Source organism: Paramisgurnus dabryanus, chromosome 12 (assembly GCF_030506205.2).
Source record: "Paramisgurnus dabryanus chromosome 12, PD_genome_1.1, whole genome shotgun sequence".
Taxonomy (NCBI): domain Eukaryota; kingdom Metazoa; phylum Chordata; class Actinopteri; order Cypriniformes; family Cobitidae; genus Paramisgurnus; species Paramisgurnus dabryanus.
In genome coordinates, this window is record NC_133348.1 from 18,464,518 (window position 1) to 18,478,012 (window position 13,495).

Here is a 13,495-nt window from a genome sequence, read left to right on the forward strand (position 1 = left end):
TTACTGACTCTAACTTCTCCGATATGATATTTTGGAACGACGGCTCCCGGTTGTTTTACATGTAAGTGCTGTTATGATTGCGTGTAGGTTCTGGTTCCTTAGAACCCTTAGAGCCATGGTGTAATAAGATCAGCAGCAGGGACACCTTCAAACCTTTTACTGCCACCCTGAAAAGCACCCCTTAAAAATCAACTTCTACCCAAGTGTGTGTGAGTGTTTCAGTCCCAGCATGAGAACAGAAGGGGTTAGGCTACAAGAGTCACATAATCCATCATGCTTTGGCACTGGGAGAGGGCTGAAAAGTGGGGGTGCTGGATGGATGGCTTGCCTCTGCCCTCACCTTCCCCCAGAGACACAGACCCTGACACCTGTGTGTGTGGGGTGTTGGCGAGTGTGTGGTTATGTGTGAGCGAAGAAGAGAGTAGAGGGATCTGTATAGGTTGGGAGGTCCGGTTAATAAAAACCTAAACCACCCCCTCTACCTTTTTTCGCTTCAGACCTTTTGTTGATCTGTCTCACTTTCTTTTTGTCTTTCTAGGACTATCTGCAGGGAGACAGTTCCAAAGCCTTTAAGGAGCTAGGCTGGAAAACACGCGTGACGTTCGAGGTGAGCGTTCGTGTAAAAATCCAAGCAATTCACTTGTTGTGCTCTCGAAATCTGCTTCATTTATCGGCTTTTGTGTGTATTTGTACAGGAGCTTGTTAAGGAAATGGTGGACGCAGATATTGAGCTCATGCGGAACAACCCGAATGCCTGAGCTCACACGCCTTTGTCTCCACCCTTGCCAAAGGAGCGGTTTTCATGTGCTGGTGTGTCTGCGATTCGGCCACATGAAGAAGCATTCTTTTCCTTTATCATTTTCCTCCAACTTATAGCCTTTTGACCCCCATTCCACACTTTTTTGAGGGACCCTGGTGCAGTTTTTTGCAATCCTTAATCATGTCACATTGTGTGTATGAAGTTTTATTTTGTTCGGTCTAAATCTGTTTTTATGAAGGTTTTTTTCATGCTTATGGTGATAAATTATATAAATAAGTGATTAAAGAATTTTGTTAAGGTTTTTAAAGGTCTCCGTTTCTGTTTTATTTGGGAAAATAAACTGATTGTGTTCCTGTTGCTGCAGTGGGTCAAAAGGTCAAGGGTTTGATTCCTATTGAAAACTAATTCTGATCAAATAAAGTGTACATCGGATGCACTGTAAGTCTCTTCATAAATGTAAATGGACTTTTAACATTAAAAAAGTTTCTTAAAAATTCGAATAATATACTTTTGAGGTTCAACGCAATGTAGCTAAATTCAGTCAAACAGACCAAATGTCACAAAGTTGAAAGATTATCATGGTAATTTATTTAGGACCACTTTAACATTGATAATACCCAAAGCCGACTAATTTTACCAGGTTTATTTTTCCTGTTATTTATAAATAGATCGATTAATCATAACGACATTCGACCGCAATATCGTTGATTCAGAAACTAAATGTTAGAAATAAAATTGTTAAAGTATCGCAACTTGTGTCGTTTTAAAAAAATAAATAATGTTATTTTCGCCTCAGAAGTTATATGTACGCTTAATGCGTCAGGAAGCGGCTCGTGCCAGCTCTCGCGGGTTGTCTGGCGGTCATCTCGCGCCGAGCACAACCGCGCTCTTGTGTTCTGCGCGTCCACGAGGCCTCGTTCATTCCAGATGCTCCAGCAGCACGGGCCCACCGCGCGCAGCTCAGGGAGCCGTAACTCGGCCTTGTAAAGCGGCTCAGGTTTAATCACCTCTGACGTCGGGCGCAGCTGGGCCACTGAAGCCTGACAGTGAAAACATCTCGCCATGAAAATCCTCCGGCATGTTTTTTTTTTTTTTTGCAGCGGCGACACACTCGTCCTCATCAACGTAACAACAGACCGCAGTCAGCGTGGCTCAAATCCTCCACGTGAGGAAAGAGGAGCGGTAAAATCAGTCACTAAAACTACTCGAGAGGCCTCAGACATTGAATGAAGTGCCAAATTCTTGGTAAGATCATTTGACACCGACGTCTAAAGAAAGTGGGTTGTTTGAGTTGCCTTTATAAGACATGCGGTAGTGCAGTCGATGTGTGGGTATTTGTGTTTTTGAGAAGGCATCTAGAGTGCCATTTAAGCGCCCTAAACAGCGCGCCAGTGTGCTCGGGCCTGATTGGAACCAGACGGTGCCTCGGTGCTCCGCGGGCGCATAAAGCACTTTTCCACTGGCCAGGGTCGCGAGCTCTACCACATACAGGTGCACAGGCCACTAACTGCGTTATATGTCCTAGCGAATTTATTTCTTACGCTTGAGCGAGGAATTTTCTGCTCTTTGGTTTGACCACCATGCTAAAGTTCCCGTAAAAGCACTGGGAAACATTGAATTTCCAGTAAATTCAAGTTAGAAATAAATTCAGGTATCAAAAGAAGTCTGGTAACTTGAATAAATAATAAAAAAAACTGGTATTTTCTCACCCATAACGACTAACGGCGTATTTATATTAACACAATAAAGGCGAGCTTAATAAAATGGATACTCGTTTAAATTAGCCTAATAAAATGGCTCACGGTATTGCACAGTTTTCGATGACTTAAAAAAGTCATGAAATCTTCACAATTTTGCTGCTTGAAAGATATTTAATCTCATCAATAGCAATGGGGTCACATTAATTCACTATAGGTGAAGTTTGATGATTATTTCGTTAGTCTGTCTTGTTTAGTAATTTTGTCTACCTGATGATTTTGCATCATTCTTTTATTGACTGCAACGGCAGTTGATATTTTTGATGATAATTATTAATATATCGCACTTGCTGAAGCATTACCGGTATTAGTAAATTGCTTTGTTTTGTATTTTAACCAATAAGAAACTACCACACAAATCAAAATACCGATTAAAATTAAAAGTATTTTGTTTTCATTCATTCTGTTGTACGTGTTATATGATATGTTTAAGTCTTTTTCGTGTTTATTTTTTCAAGCATAATTCTTGACCCCTAATGCTTCTCTCAAAGATAAAACATTACGTATCGAGTTTTATTGTGGAATTTCAGTTTGATCGTAAATAATAAATAATATTAGTCTATAGTAGTTTATAAGTAACTTAAGTTTATATAATTAATATATTAGTCTATTATTATTAAGTTTAAAAGTTGTAATTTATAATTAAGTGCATTATATTTTGATCAGACGCATCAGAAATTTAGAAATGCCTAGTTTTCTTTTCATCTATGTATTTTATAAAGCGAATGTTTTTAAATTACTGATCAATTTCATAAGATTAATACTGGTAGTCTATCTACAATTTTATTGACTTTAATTGTAATATAAAAATAAAGTTTTCTTATAAGCCTTAATTTCTTATAGATTGTTTACACAAATATTGGATGGACGTGTTCATTACAGTTTTATGTGGGCCAAATTATTAAAATTGTAGTCCTGTGTCCAGTCGTTTGGGAGAAAAAATAAAAGGGGATGAAGTTTATTATCGTAAAGTAAATATGATATTTACTTTCTACTGTAGGCCTACTAAAAACTGCATTGTCAGCTTTGTGTAACTGTCATTTACGCCAGAGGTAGTAGGCCACAGTTTTAGTAAATTTTAACACTGCAGTGTTATCACGATCAATCACGATCAAATAATTTTTACGCTGAGTTTTGATTTATTTTTAAATAAATTAATATATGCACTGAATTCTAAAATATGGGAGCATGTTTATTTTCATCATAAACCTGCATATTATTATTATTGTTACTGTTGTGTTGTTGTTATAATATAATTTCATATATATTGTTTATATCATATTATATTACAACAAACTGTAAATATTTACCTACTGGTAAATTTGTACCCACAAAAAATTAAGCTTGCGCGAGTTGGGCAAAATGTCCTGCATTTAGCATATAATATGACATACGTTCTTGTGTCCTCCTTGCACCTGACAAAGCTCATTATTTTCACTGAATATGCGAATAAATGGGAAATTTTTGTGCACACGCAAAAAAAGCAAACTATGTCACAGAGGACTTGACGCTTTAAAATAAACACACTTAGGAATATTGTGAAATCTGCATCTGGTTAAAATGCGTTCGTTACGTATAAAGCTCTCTGCTATATCATATTCCCCCTTCAAGCAACTTAAGCCTGAAACACTCAGTTGATCGCAACAAAGACACCTTTTCACTGGCACGAGCCCTTAACACTGCCCTCACGCACCTGTAATGCATTTGGCACTTAAGCCTTCATACGAAGTCAAGTTGCCTCGGGCTGACCCTGCACACAAAGAAACGTATTTGTGTAACTTTTATTTAGAATCTTCATCTTTTTCATTCTTAGTTTCTCTCTTCACCTCTTTGTCCATGTCACCCCTGATTTTGTTTTTAAGATTGATAGCTGAGACCTCTTCAAACCGTGAATCAGTCATGCCCAAATCTTATTTAATCACACCATTTATATAATCTCAGGAACAGCACAAGAGCTGCGGGAATGGTAATGCATCCAATAAACACAAATGTGCAACACAAATACGCAAAGGCCCAGCACTCAAGCAATAGCAAAGGTCTGCTAGTTTTCTGCTAAAGCTACCGACGTTTATTGAAACACTACGCACAGCTGCTTCTCTAAAGCTTAACTTTCCGAACCACATTTGGTTAATCTTATTTTTAATGCACTCAAAATTAATTTAGATGACTCGGTTTTTTATTAGGCTATAGTGTTTTGTTTGAGTTGACAACAGCAATGTTTTTTGGTCTGAGGTAAAACAGTGGTGTTTGTTTAGTAATTTTCTGTGTAATGGGCCGTAAAATGTTAAGATAGTAATTTAAAAGTCACCACAATCCTCGCATACCGAGTAAAATATTTTTGTTTGCAGGTTCTGTCTGAAATACTCACTTATTGAGCGTATATGTTACTTTACTGGCTCAGCATCTGGGCCAGAGCAATTCTATCATGAGCTGTTTATCTACTTTTTAATCTATTATGTGTTGTTAAATGAAATGTTTTATCAAACACCGACAATGTTTGTCTACATTACACAAGATTATAAAAGAGCAGTCTTAACAGATGTAACTATATATTCAAAAAGAACCGGGGAAAAACGCTCAATTTAGCGGCCTCATACGAACAACACCAATGTAAATTTAAGTCTAAAATATAAATCATTGCTAAAGCAAAATAAAACTAAAAACTTGATGTAACCTTTATTACTAGAAGCGTGATTGTGAGATAAATTACACAGGACATTCATGTAATTTACATACAAAATGATGATGACTGAATATATAAATACGGGAAAATCCACCAGAATGTAGCGCTATAATTTTAAAAGAGATGACGAGGTCAAAAAGGATGCGATAAGATCTGTAATAAAGAGTGCCCAATTGACAAAACATTTTTATTTATTTTAATATTATACTATAGAACATTAAAATTATTTAATGCGTCTTTAAAATACAATAATATTGCATTGCTTTGGTGTGCTGCTGTTTTGTTATTAGCAATACAATTTTTAATATAAGGAATACGGATTCCTTGCATGCGTATAAGTGAAAAATAATAATTTCCAGATGTTTTTAAACCTTTGCCCCCTGGGTCCCTCCCGCCCCCTGTGTCAGCATAGTGTCTTATTAAGTTATGTTCCAAAGCGCAAGTTATTTTTATTAGAAAATAGGAATATTGACACACACTTGCTTTTTGTTTTAAAAAACGATTTAAAGATTTTCTTTCCATGCTTTTGGGACGTTGTTCTGTTAAATTGATCAATAATAAGCTCTGACAGTCATTTGACTAATGATTTCAACAGGCATTACAAATAGATAAATCACTCGAGAGTTTAACTCCAAAAAACGACAATTTATTTAACAAATAATAACTTTGGATATTTAAAAACAAAATATGTGAAAAAGAGTAACTCGGTGGTACACTCGTTACCTTTTTGTAATGAATTGATTATAAATAGCTAAAGACATTTTCTTACAAAGATGGTCCACCTGCTATAACATGAAATAAATTAACAAACTTTACTTGAATTCTACTTTTTGTCCATTTTGACAAGCAGGGAGCGAATGGTTATGTGCAGTCACACGACCACAGCGTAATTATTTTACTTACCAACAAACAACTCGCTTATTACCCCGAGTTCACTGCCTAAATGTGTCCTTAAATTACAAAAACACATGGGAAATACAAATATATATTAAACAATTTTGAAATTCATAAAACTTTTGGTCAGAACTTGCTGCAGTCGTATACAAAGGCTCCGGAAGCCCTGTAGAGTGGCTGACTGGACGGGAAAGCCATTTGACAGCTATTGCTTCCGGTCACAGGCGAGCCGTTCAGCGCTATCCGCTGCGTCTCGAACATCTCGCGCACCGCATGAAAGTTCTGCTGCTGCGCTGGATAGCTTGCGCTCAGGTGTCCCAGCTCTCCGGACTGATTGAGGTACCAGGGTGCGAGCCGGTTCTGCTGCAAGTGCTGGCTGTCCTGACTCGAGCTCTGAAGGGGATGTGAGATAGAGGAGGCGCTTGTTGTGTTTGTGTATTCCGGTAAAGTGTCATCCTCGTGGCCCCGGTCCCCCGTGTAAAGGCTCGTCGCTTGCATATTGCAGTGATAAGTGGCGGGCTGGCCGCAGGGTGGACTGTAATGTGCAGGCTGCGGTGATGGCGAGTAGGTCAGAGATACTGAGCCTGGTAGAGCAGCTCGAGAGGCCGGGAGCTCTGCCCCGTGCTGCGGGGACCCTCGAAGTCCTGCCATGATTGTATCCATACTAAAACCTTGTTGTGGTGTTTGCGTTTGGGGACTCCCGCTACACGCACTTCCACCGCTCCTCTCCGGACTTTCAGTTTTAGGCACCGTACTGAGGGGTGGAGTGCTGTCATGCGGAGGCGTGCAGGCCCCGTTCTCCGTCTTGATTTCCCGGAGCTTCACCGGCTGCTGTGATTCTTGCTCGCATGCTTGTCCCGGGGTTTCCTTGCCCTGTCTTTCCCGATCCTCTTTATCCTTCACCACATCCTTCTTCTTGAAGCGGCGCCTTCGTCGCAAGAAGCTGCCGTTTTCAAACATATTATACGAGTCCGGGTCTAGGGTCCAGTAGCTGCCTTTACCTGGCTTCTTATCATCTCGCGGGACTTTGACGAAGCACTCATTTAGTGATAGATTATGTCGTATGCTATTCTGCCAGCCTTGCTTATTGTCCCGGTAAAATGGAAAACGCTCCATGATAAACTGATAGATCCCATTCAACGTGATCTTTTTATCGGCTGAGTTCTGTATAGCCATTGTGATCAGCGCAATGTAGCTGTATGGAGGCTTCACCATGTCCTTGGGCTGTTGCGCAGGGGCGTATGGCCCATAGGCGCGCGCCATCCCACTGGGATACTGCTCGTGCGCGGCATGAGAGTACATACTCATAGGCGCAGGCATACCGGTATATCCTCCACCGGCCGCAGCTCGATAAAAACCCTGCTCTCCGGTGATGTAAGGCACTACGCCTAGAGGGCTTGGACTGGACACGGGGTAGCGCGCCTGCATCGTACCCCTCTTTCCAAACCTCTCCTACCACGGATGAAAAATCTGGATAAAAACTACCAGACGTCGTTGTTCACTTCAGGAAAAAAGAAGCCAGAAGTACTCAAAGCATTCCAGAGTTCTCCACTTACACCTTTCCTTCAGTGTGTCGTCTTAAAAACTTTTATCCAGAGCTGGTTTTCGGTTCTCAGCCTTGCAAGGCAAGAAGCAAAATGTCTTACGTGGAGAACTCGGTGAATAGGGAAAACCTGTGAACTTCCCGCATCCGTCACTTCACAGGGACTTTTTCACCGAATTACCAATTCAGCCTTTTGGCTGCGCAAGCGCTCCGCCCCGCGCGCGTCTCACGACCAATAAGCGCTCGCGAGGCTGTTTGTGGAAAGGCTGCACCCGGAGACCTTTTCCCGTGGGTATACACATAGCCTATAGTTGAGTTAAGACTAAAAATGTTCACAGAAAATGCATATATCCTCAGGTTAAACAAAAACATTAAAATATTAGGAAATTGACGACTATATAGCTGATGACATGGTAATTGGATTTAATACGACACATTTTGTACTTTAAAGTAGGCTACTGTAAATAGTAATAACAAGGTGCCCTGATCAGTATGACGTAAACGAAGTAAAACATGTTTTATTCTTGTAACGATATGTTTGTGGTTTGTTATAGCCTAGCTACTTCTTAAAACCGAAATAGCTGCCTATTTGGTGAAGCATTGCGTAAAAGCGCAAAGGTTGTGGGTTGGATGCCCACAGAACACACATGCTGATAAAAATATATAGCTTAAATGCAACGCAGGTCACTCTGGATAAAATCGTTTGCCAAATATAAAAATGTTACATATTTTCGTCTCCCGCCCACGTTACTCAGTTAAATTGGAACTTACAGATTCACTGAATAGGCTAAATTTGGTTTTAGGGAACAAATGTGCTGCGTTGGAGCAAGCTTAAATTCTGCAGGCCAAAAGGTGTCAGTACCGGTCATGTTAATGAGGCAATATGTCCTTTTTGGTTTGGTGTGAAGTCGCCCAAATGGTGCTTATATAGCGATTATTTGTCAGCACGTTTACTCACAGCTTAGTGCCGTTTTAATTGCCTTTATGCATTAAAACATTGCATTCCTAATTCATGGAAGGTGAAGTGTCACATGGATTGTTTTCGTTTCCAAAACACTGTCCTAAACATTTTCTTCTTTTTTTCCTGATAATGTAAATCAAGTGAAGCTCCTGAAATCTAATTTTTTTATAACATCCATTAAATAAATTTGTCTCTTTTTTTGCAGTGCTACTGGAAACAGAGTAGGCTATTATATAGAGAGAGCCTATATTTTTTGAAAACGTTGTAATAATAAAAGTAGAATAAATAAGAAATACTTGGAAACTTTTTGGAATTAAAATGCTATTATATATATATATATATATATATATATATATATATATATATATATATATATATATATATTTATTTATTTATTTATATAATAATTGATACAAATAATAGGCATAACCACCTTACCATTACCTACAACAATTAAAAGCAACTTAATAACAATTTATTTTACGAGCTCAGCATAACCAACAATAATAAGTTAGTTTACTGACTTTCTAATATTTAAAAAGTTGGATTCATTAGTTAAAAGAAATGTATCATATTTTTTAGTATCACTAGCACAATGATGAAAATGGTTAATGTCACAAGCATTATTCATTAAGTTCTTGAAAAAAACATTATGAAGATTTTTATGACAAATATTTGGTAATTCTTTGTTTTTGGATATAACTGTACTACAAGGATATATATTCCGTAGGCATATATATATAGTAAGGATATAATTTTACTTAATTTGAAAGTTACTGTTAGGAAATCGGTTAAATTTGCTTTGACCTGGATGGTTACTTTTTATCCTTGCTTTAATTTCCTATCTAAGATCTCCCATGTCCTTCGGTATTAGACCAATTTGGCCCGATGCTGCAAGCAACAGTTAACAGATGTTTATTGTTGGCCAATTCACCTGCTACATGTGTGTCCCAGTCATTCGTCGCCCCCTTGTGGTCATTGTGTACAAGCACCCAAAAGCTTTTTTTAATATGCATGTATATTTCTCAGTGTGTACAGATATACACAAATGTATATTTAATTAATGTTTTAATTATGTCTATTATATACATAATTACATAGGCTATAATTGCCTTTGTCATAATACTATTTAAATGATAAACATCAGGATAAATAATGTGTTTTTTAATTCAGGATTCCTTCATAAGGCTGAACAGTTTGCATAATGGTGCCGAATGAGTCTTTCAGTAAGAAATTGATCTTTGGAGGTGGTGCTTCTTTTGGGTCTGAAGAGTAGCAGCATGTGATACTGCGCTGGTCCACAGATGTCAGACTGCACGCGAACAGGCAGACCACACACCAGCTTCTTCTAAACAACATGATTCACTACACAGTAAATGGGTAAGAGATGCAGTCAGCTAATGAACTTGAAGCTTGTTCCATTGCCAGGTGCCTAAAATCTGCATTATTCATGAGTGTGACGTACGTGAAGCTTTTTAGGAACTGATGTCACTCCCGTCACCTGCACACATTCTTGGTAAAGCCTGCACACTGTAGCTTTTAGAAAAATCAGTGACAGAGTCAGTCAGTGGTTGAAATGCAATACTGAAATACGCTTCACATAACACTACATAGATTTGACAACCTAATTTGAACCAAAGAACCAAATTCTGAAGATAAAATAAATATAATAAATCTCCAGGAAAAATAATTAGGCTGGCACCCTTTGATATGTTCTGAAACCAGCGCATGTCACTGAGAGCAACCGCATTTAGATTGTGTGGTAAGGAAACGCGAGAGAAGTTTCACTGTTCTGTGGTACTGTACTGTCATAGGGTAAGTCTTGTTTATTTTTGTTGGCAGACTTCAATAGATGTGTTCCCTCTGAGCTCATATGGGCTCTACTTCAACTGAAACGTTTGATTTGCTTGCTGAAGCTTACGCTTTCAAAGGTCATTAAAATGATATTACAGACAGACACGAAACAAAAACATTTTGCACTGTATTAATGAAAGCTACAAAGAATTATTATTTTATAATTCAAAAGACCCTGAAGGGGAATATTTGGGGGACGGCTATTATTTGCAGTTATTTTAGCAACTACTGTGAATTTCCACTATTTAAACACTGCTTTGAAAATAAATTAAAGACAGAGATCATATGGGATTGTAATTTGAGTTACTTAGTCTGATACAGGTCAAAGCTTAACTGATAGAGTTGAGGGCAATGGAAATACAAACTATCAAAAGCTAAAAGTGAAGCCTTCCTTGAATGCACTGTTAGATGCTTTGGATAAAGGCATCTACAACATGCATAAATTAGTTGGCTTTGACAGCATTTTTTTGGTTACCATACAATGCAAGATATTTTTCATATACAAATTATGCAATTTTTAGAGTAACAGCACATGCCCTCAGAAAGTCATTTTTAAATAAAAGTCATCTTGGTTTGACTATTTTTAAATCAACAGTTACCCCAAGATTAAGTTTCTTTTCTCCAGTATATCTCTCTTATATATGAAAACTTTCCGTCTGAAAGGAAATAATATACATGTCCAGTATAAGTGTTTTGTGCATAAAACACATCCAGATTGTTGCTGCAATGCACACTCTAAAAACAAACGGTGCTAAATAGCACTCGTAATCATAGAGGAACCATTTTAAGTGCCATATAGCACTGATGGAGTACCTGTGTAGAACCATATTGGTGCTATAACCATATGTGGTGCTATATGACCCCCGTATGGTTCGTCATAGGTGCTTTACAGGTGCTAGCACTAAAAATGGTTTCTCTATGATTACGAGCCAAGAACTTTTAGTGCTATTTAGCACCGTTTGTTTTTAGAGTGTAGCCTAAACATAGACCTTTTATTAGCATTCAAAAGTGCATTTCAAAAGTCCAATAAGATATTTATATTAGATATTACTTAATTGCTTACATCATTTTATGAAAGTATGTTAATATGATTTGTATTAGCCTATATACTATTATGATTCATATTATATTAATTTTATTAAAATATGTTGATACATTCTAAAACCTGTTTTTTTTTTTGCATTGTTGGGTCAAATATAAAAAAATCTGGGTTAATTTCACCCAACGGGTTTGGTTCGTCCCTTGTTGACCCAACACTAAGTTGGAAATAACCGAGTGTAGAAGTGCAGTGGTACTGAAAATAATAACCCCATAAATGTCCAAGTGACCAAAAGCTGATTCCTGGGCTTTGTTTATACCGCTGTAACAGTCCTTGCTATAAACAAAACCTAAATCCAAAAGACTTGAAGACATAATTTGCAAAAGCTTGGAAATACTTTCTTCTTTGAATGTGTCTTTGTTTAACAGTCAATCAGCAATGAACTCTCTGCTTTACAAAGACCTTGTGTACACATCTGGTGCACTGTTTTTATGGCATGTGGGAAGAGGAGCATGAAACAAACGTCCATAATGAATGAATTCGGCAACCAGTTTGTGCAGGATAAGGATTTTTTTCTTTTCAATTAGATTTATTTGAGCTGCGTGACGTAGTTTTGAGTGCCACCCCAATTTGCTCCCCATTAGTATCTTTCAGCAACTTTTCCGTTTAGTTCTGGAACAAATGGACACTCCAGTTATTCAGATTAGCGGTTTATCCCCCAGATTAGAGTTATGGAAATCATAATATTCTTGACTCATTACTTCAGATGTTCTCTACTGACCCTTTTGTTTCCTGGAAGGTTTCTTCAGTCCGTTTTGCTGCACTAAACACAATATCGTATGTAATGAGAGCTTGTAATTGCTTCTTATAACACACTATAAGCATGAGCTTGCACGTTCGTGTTGTGCAGTGCTATTCCTCCTGTATGGTTTAATAATGATGCTTTGTATTTTCTTGGAAGATCCCTCTGTTTTGACGATGGGTGCGATTGATGTGGATAAATGTGGCATTATCCTTGTTTATTAGTAGCCATAAATGTCTTATTGTTATCTTTCCAAATACTGGCTCCAGAAATGCAACTGTGTTTATAAGATAGGATCACTGGCAGTGGCAGTCATTGGGTTTATTAAGCGCGTTAAGGTACAGATATTCACCGCTAGATGGTGGTAGAGTATCATCTATACACTGACTTTACTGACTGAGAGGTCATAAATGACGTGAATAACTTTATTAGTTAACCTTTTGTTAAAAACATTTTCATTGTAAAATGTAATTTGTCAGTTATGTCAAGTACCAAACTACCATTATGCAGTTTAGTCTTTTGCATTAATCCAAAATCTTTGTGCTGGATAACTAGGCCTATTTCAGCAAGCGCCGTGTAAAATATGTTCAGGGCGCTGCGACTAATTTTAATTCATTTGTTTTGTGTGTGTGTGTGTGTGTGTGTAATACAGACATAAATAAAAAACAGATCATATGAGCTATAGACCTAACTATAGTTTATGCGAAAATAATTTAATTCAACAGTCAATTAATATACAACCTTGTCGGGCTTAAGACGTATTTAAACAGTGATACTTTTTTTACAAATATAAATTGCAGTATGGTAAATTGTAAAATGTAACAAATGTGATTATTTATGTGAGGTAGGCCTAATACGCAGCAAACGCAAACGTCGGCTTTGTACAGATTAAGTGAAATATTGTTCAACATTCAATTTCTGTTCACATTTAATGACACGTAAAATTGTCAATCGGTTATTTTATGTATAATTTCCTAATGTCATATTTTGGTTATTTCCATTTAAAAAAATGGAATTTCCGAGACAGATGTAGGCCTACGTGTATCAAATTATGCGTCTGATGTTTGTTATTATTATTATTATCATTATTGTTATTATTATTATTTACATAATATTATTATTGGTTGGAGCCGCTCAAATGTCAGTCAGGCAAAAAACACATTACACTTTTCTTGAAATGTTTTATTACTAGTTAACATCAT

General features: G+C 37.5%; 2 protein-coding genes across 3 annotated transcripts in view; one reads left to right on the forward strand and one right to left on the reverse strand.

The window, feature by feature from the left end:
* Positions 1–1,061, forward strand: part of gmds (GDP-mannose 4,6-dehydratase) — a 74,260-nt gene extending 73,199 nt beyond the window's left edge. For both annotated transcript variants that reach the window (XM_065256987.2, XM_065256988.2), the window contains 2 exons: positions 539–607; positions 696–1,061. In XM_065256987.2, the coding sequence (XP_065113059.1) occupies positions 539–607; positions 696–758 (132 nt within the window). In that variant the 3' untranslated portion in view covers positions 759–1,061. The remainder of the gene's footprint in view (positions 1–538; positions 608–695) is intronic.
* Positions 1,062–5,830: 4,769 nt separating this feature from the next.
* Positions 5,831–7,791, reverse strand: foxc1b (forkhead box C1b). Its single transcript, XM_065256989.1, has one exon. The coding sequence runs from the start codon at positions 7,520–7,522 to the stop codon at positions 6,221–6,223; it is 1,302 nt and encodes a 433-aa protein (XP_065113061.1). The 5' UTR covers positions 7,523–7,791; the 3' UTR covers positions 5,831–6,220.
* Positions 7,792–13,495: the final 5,704 nt, after the last annotated feature.

What these genes read in the sequence shown, in the direction of transcription:
- foxc1b (XM_065256989.1), bottom strand. Translation starts at nt 7,522, where the DNA reads ATGCAGGCGCGCTACCCCGTGTCCAGTCCAAGCCCTCTAGGCGTAGTG.